The sequence below is a fragment of the Astatotilapia calliptera genome, chromosome 11 (assembly GCF_964374335.1).
Source record: "Astatotilapia calliptera chromosome 11, fAstCal68.1, whole genome shotgun sequence".
Taxonomy (NCBI): domain Eukaryota; kingdom Metazoa; phylum Chordata; class Actinopteri; order Cichliformes; family Cichlidae; genus Astatotilapia; species Astatotilapia calliptera.
Window position 1 is genome coordinate 9646759 of NC_137432.1, and position 6000 is coordinate 9652758.

General features: G+C 47.7%; 1 protein-coding gene across 1 annotated transcript; it reads left to right on the forward strand.

Moving 5' to 3' along the window:
- The first annotated feature begins 3184 nt into the window (after positions 1 to 3184).
- Positions 3185 to 5478, forward strand: LOC113018501 (uncharacterized). Its single transcript, XM_026161568.2, has 2 exons — positions 3185 to 4425; positions 4882 to 5478. Exons 1-2 carry the CDS (start codon positions 3261 to 3263, stop codon positions 5394 to 5396), a joined length of 1680 nt encoding a protein of 559 aa, XP_026017353.2. The 5' UTR covers positions 3185 to 3260; the 3' UTR covers positions 5397 to 5478.
- Positions 5479 to 6000: the final 522 nt, after the last annotated feature.

Here is a 6000-nt window from a genome sequence, read left to right on the forward strand (position 1 = left end):
ACAAATGTGTGCTTGAGAGTGCGTGGTTGAAATTGTGTGTGTGGGTGTGCGTTTGAAAGGCTTTGAAACATAGATTTGATTTGAATAAAGCTAATCACAGTACTATGGTTTGGCATTGAAGTAGAGCGAGCTATACAGCTAATTATTGAGGAGTTTGGATTTAATTGGTCCATTGCTCCCTCGCTCGGTAAACAACACAGTGAATTTGTTAGTTTGTGAGCAAACATGATATTGCTTTGGAGCAATTTTCTGTGAAAAATTTAAGGCTGTGTGAATGCATTTGAGCTGTGTTATTGTTTTGTGCCCCAAAGTTAACATGCAGTGTGTATGAGTTTATAACATTTATGTTACAGAGTGAAAAGTAATTATTAAAAGTGAATAATGAAAGAGGCTTGGTTAAGTCTTGACACACTGGGACCCCCAAAACACACCTAGAGAGTTTTTAGAAAAAGCCAGAGATCAGTGGTTGTTAGAAACAGGTACCCATCCGGGTAGAGAAGGTGAACATCGGGCATGGTTTCGCTCAGCGGTGCTGGCAGGGCTGCCAAACCAGGTCACAGAAGATTTACAGAAAAACCCAGATTTTGCCGTAGCAGATTCGGTGCAGTGGGAAAGACACGTCTCACATCGTTTGCAGCTGGAGCAGGACAGGGCGAACAAGCAGAAAAAAGAGTTGGAGGAGGCACAAGCGTCTCTACTCAAACTACAGTTGGTGGAGGCCAGAAACAAAGCCAGCGAAAAGAAAAAAGAGGAAAAAGAAAAAACAGAAAAAATTATGATAAGTTGCGACCCAGCCTGGTCCTGGGCCTGAATGGCCAGATAGTGGCCCGGGTCCCTGCACTAATGACGGATGGCCCGCCAATGCACCAAGGCAGAACCAACCCACAGGGAATTGGGGAACCGGTGGATCGTACAGAGGGCGTGGTGGCTCAGCGGGGGGAGTACAAAGAGCTCGTGACACGGGGAATCTCAGCAGTGTGCCTTGGAATGTCTGTTGGAGGTGTGGAGCAGAGGGTCATTGGAGCAGAGATTGCCCAGAACGTCGTCAGAACAATCAAAGACGAGGCTACCAATCCCAGGCACGTGGAGCTCCGAGAGCAAGAGATGGCTCGTGGGGAGCATATCAGGCCCCAAACCCGAGCGCAGCACCAGCCACGCAGTATCCAGTGGCTGACTGGAGGGAGGACCAGTACTGAAGGGACCCGGAGGGACCAAACAGTATGGTGATGGCAGATCCCATGCTGTTAATGACTATAGAAGGGACAGAATTGCCCTTCTTGGTAGACACTGGAGCAACATATTCAACCTTGAGAGCTGCACCAGACAGTGCAACGTTGTCCTGCCACACAGTGAACGTGGTGGGTTTTTCCGGGATCCCGACAACTCTGCCAGTGACTGACCCAGCTTTGACAAAGCTGGGCAAGCAGACTTTGAAACATAACTATGTGGTGTCATCGCAAGCGCCAGTAAATCTTATGGGCAGGGACCTGCTCGTGAAGTTGGGCGCCACAATCACATGTTCAGCAGATGGATTATCTGTGACTCTGCCAGGGGGCCAGCATTTTCCGTGCCTGGGAACAAGTTCAAAGACTCAATATCTGCTTCAAGACTGTGAAAGAGCAAAAGTCAATATCTACTGGGGGAGACTAGTGGAAGAGGATGTTCTGAGGCAATTTCAGCTGTGGAGACCCTGGATAATGAGCTTGGCAGTTTACTCCCCTCCGCGCGACCCTTACCACGTTACCCTGTTTTATGATAAAGAGAATGATGACACCTATCGTGAATTATTTCAATCTGATCTTGAAGGTCAGACGTGGAATGTGCAAACACATGACATCTACATCGGACCAGAAGGTGTAGCCGCGGCTGTGAAATTAACTGATGAACAACTGCCTTGGTACAATGTGGAAGAAAATTCAACCCCTCACATTACATTGGCGGTCCACCAAGGTCATGGTGCAGGTGATCTAGGTCCAATGGTCAGGCGAGCACTGGACGACACAGGGTGGCAAAGAACCCAAATTCCTAACTTATCTTATGCTCCAAATTGTAAAACCTATCGCATAACTTGTGCCTGTGAGGATATAGTGATCTTGGAACATAAAGAAATTTCAAAAACACATGGTGAGGAGTGTGTAGATCATCCTCACGCAGTTGCTGGACTGTCGAATCTGCCTGACAGTCTATGGTCAAAAGGGCCCACGGATGTTGGCCTAGCTAAGTGTCCTCCTGTCTTGTTCCAGCTCAAGTCACACACACCAATTAATAGACCACAGTATAAACACAAGCCTGAAGCAGAGGCAGGAATTACAGAAACAATAGAAGGCCTGCTAAGGGCCGGGGTGTTAGAGCCCTCTCACTCACTGTGGAACACACCAATTCTACCAGTGGAGAAACATGGAACAGGAAAATACCGTATGGCACATGATTTGAGAGCCATTAATGAAATATTGCTCTCTACTACTGCACCGGTACCAAATCCGTACACAGCTTTATCAGCTATCACATGTGACCAAAAGTGGTTCACATGCATTGACCTGGCAAATGCATTCTTTTGTCTTCCTCTGCATGAGTCACTCAGAGACATTTTTTCATTCACATACAGAGGCCAACAACTCAGATACACACGTTTGCCACAAGGCTTTGCACTTTCTCCAGGCATTTTCAATCAGGTGCTTAAAGAAGCCCTGTCGTCATGTAATTTGCCTAATGATTGTACATTAATACAATATGTTGATGATCTTCTCATTGCAGCCCCGTCAGCAGCGGATTGTACAGCGGCATCGTTCGTTGTGTTGAATAGGTTGGCGGAATGTGGCTTTAAAGTAAGTAAAGACAAGCTGCAGTTAGTTCGCCCTGAAGTGACCTTTTTGGGCCGGGTAATCGCACACAAATCAGTGGGTTTGATGAACACACACAGAGACCAAATTTTGACACACCCAAAACCGCGAACTGTGAGAGAAATGCTTTCTTTTCTTGGTTTAACAGGTTACAGCAGGCAGTTCATTCCGGATTATGCAGGAAAAACTGCCCCTTTAAGGGCCCTAATGAAGCAAGTTGGTGTTCGAAACTTTAAGGCTGAGTTGCCTTGGACGCCTGAAGCTGAAGCCGCATTTATTAGGGTAAAACAGGATTTGTCAAGGGCCTCAGATTTAGCCACACCCAATTATGACGAGCCATTCTATTTAGATGTTTCTGAAACAAACTCAATTGTAAATGGAGTGTTGTTTCAGAAAAAAGGGGGGGGTAGAGAAGTGCTCATGTATGTTAGTGTAAAACTACATCCAACAGAAGCAAAGCATCCTACATGTACACAACATGCAGCAGGGGTTGCTAGAATTATCCAAAAAACAGCACATGTAGTGAGAGAACACCCACTAAAAATACTCACTACACATAGCATAGTGGCATACGTAAATTCACAAGCATTTTGTATGTCACCACGGGCACAACAGAGACTGAGCAAAGTCTTAGAGGCCCCAAATTTGACATTCACACATGAAGGAATTAACATGGCAGATTTAATGGGTGTAGGGGAACCACATGACTGCGCCAAAAGAGCACAGATCGAGGAAAAGATTAGAGAGGACCTGAAGGCCGAACCCATACCGGGAGCTGAGGACTGGTTCACCGATGGATGTTGTCACCGAGACGAAGGAGGACTGAAAGCAGGGTATGCGGTGGTCTGCAGAGTAGGAGGAGATTATCAGGTCAGAGAGTCAGGAAGGATTGAGGGAAAGCAGTCGGCCCAGAGAGCTGAAGTGATAGCCTTAGCTCGAGCTTTGAGACTAGCCAAGAACAGGAGAGTGAACATCTACACCGATTCGGCATATGCGTTTGGAGCAGCGCATGTGGAGCTGCCTCAGTGGAAAAGAGCAGGATTCAGAACAGCAACCAATGCACCTATCTCCCACAAACATGAAATGGAGGAACTGGAAAAGGCCTTGGCTGACCCAGAGGAGGTGAGCATTATAAAATGCAAAGCTCACTCCCAAGGAACCAGTATGGTGGAAAAAGGAAACCAGAGAGCAGACGAAGCCGCAAAGGAGGCCGCAGGTTACAAAGGACAGAGACAAATGATACAGGTAACATCAGAAGAAGAGATACCTGTTGACCTGATTGAGGAAGTTAAACGGGCCCAGGAGGAGGCATCCCCAGAGGAAAAGGGGGTGTGGAAAAACAAAGGAGCCTGGCAGGATGGACATTTGTGGAGGGGGCCAGACGGGCGCCCCGTGCTGACAGCCAAAATGGCAGAACAGAAGGTGGATGAAGCCCACGGACTTGCCCACGTGGGGAGAGCCCAGATGGAAAGAAATTTGTGTCATTGGTGGCATCCTGAGCTGCGAGGAATGATAAGGGAGAAGGCCAGGATGTGCTTAATCTGTGGGGCACACAATCCTAAGCCAGCAGTAAAACCGGAAGTGGGTAAGTTTCGGCCCCCTGAGAGGCCGGGAGAGGAGATTGTTATTGATTTCACTGATATGATTGATTCCGGGCCGGGCGGTGTAAGATATTTGCTAGTGTGTGTTGACGCTTTGACCGGCTGGCCAGAGGCCTGGGCTACAAAAAAGGAGGATGCTAAGACTGTCATTAAGTGTTTAATCAATCATTACATTCCCCGTCATGGGTTCCCGAAAAGAATTAGATCAGATAATGGAACCCATTTTAAAAATCAAGATTTGGAAAAAGTAGAAAAAATGTTGGGCGTCCAGCATAAATTTGGAACGGTCTATCATCCTCAGTCTCAGGGGAAAGTAGAAAGAATGAACCTAAATTTGAAAAACAAATTGGCAAAAATCTGCGCGCAAACAGGGCTAAATTGGGTCGCAGCCCTGCCGGTTGCGTTGATGACCATAAGATGTTCTGTTAATCAATCCACAGGTTTTACACCATACGAGCTGCAAACCGGGAGACAGTTTCCGGCACCTTGGACGGTGGGCTCGGGTGAACGGGACAAAAAGGGGAACCGGTCCCACGCAGACTACTGGAACGAGCTAAAGGCGCTAGTGTCCAGTTTCACGAAACAGGCGGCTTGTAAGGGGCCCACAGGAGAAGGAGAGGTCCCGGACGCGAAAACAGTGTGGCTGAGAGTCATCAAACGAAAGTGGAAGGAGCCCCGCTGGACTGGTCCATATGAGGTATCGGCTCGGACGGCGACAGCGGTCCAACTGAAGGGGAAAGGCGACACCTGGTATCACTGGACGCAGTGCGCAGCTGCGCACGAGGGCTTGGTGAGGAAGGATCAATCTCAACCCGACGCAGGTGAAATTGAGCGGCACAATAATCCCTCACACCTGTGCAACGGACCGACCGGTAGTCTACCCGGAAGGTCAAAGAAAGAGGAGCAGCCAAGGAGGAGATCGCCGCGCCAACGAAAAGGAGCGGTATCACACTGAACACCTAAAACAAGAGAGAGGCTCTGATAAAGGGCTTTGAACTTTTTACTACACCATAACATTCACATACCACCATGCCATCACAACAATTAGACACTGGTGATGAAAAAAGAGTCTCAAAAGCCATCACGATGTTCAAAATTATTATGAGTTTGATGTTAACTATGTTGCTAATCATGGCTATTTGTTTTTTGATTTGTTTGTTGCAGACCGACCCGGGAAACCAGTCTGAGCACGGAGGCCATGCCAGTCCGGCGTTGTTTGATACACCAAGTACATCACACGTGGTCCATAGTGATTTAAGGTTGCGGGCAAGAGTGAAGCGCGAGGTCTCTGGTAAAAAGGATGAGTGTCTCAGCACATATGGTGGTTTAGAATTAGATTATGTTATTGGTTCCACAACTTCCTTTACGTTTGATCTGTGTGATGTTGTTAATTGCAGGGACGTCGGCAGTGCTTGGAGGGGATACAATGTGTGGGTCTGTTGGGATTATTCAGTGAGTACGCACTGCGAGAGGGGAAATCGTCCTTATGACAGCTGGTGCCGTAATTGGGACCAGGTAAGGGGTTACACTGGGCAAAATTGGGAACCGTTAGAATCAGG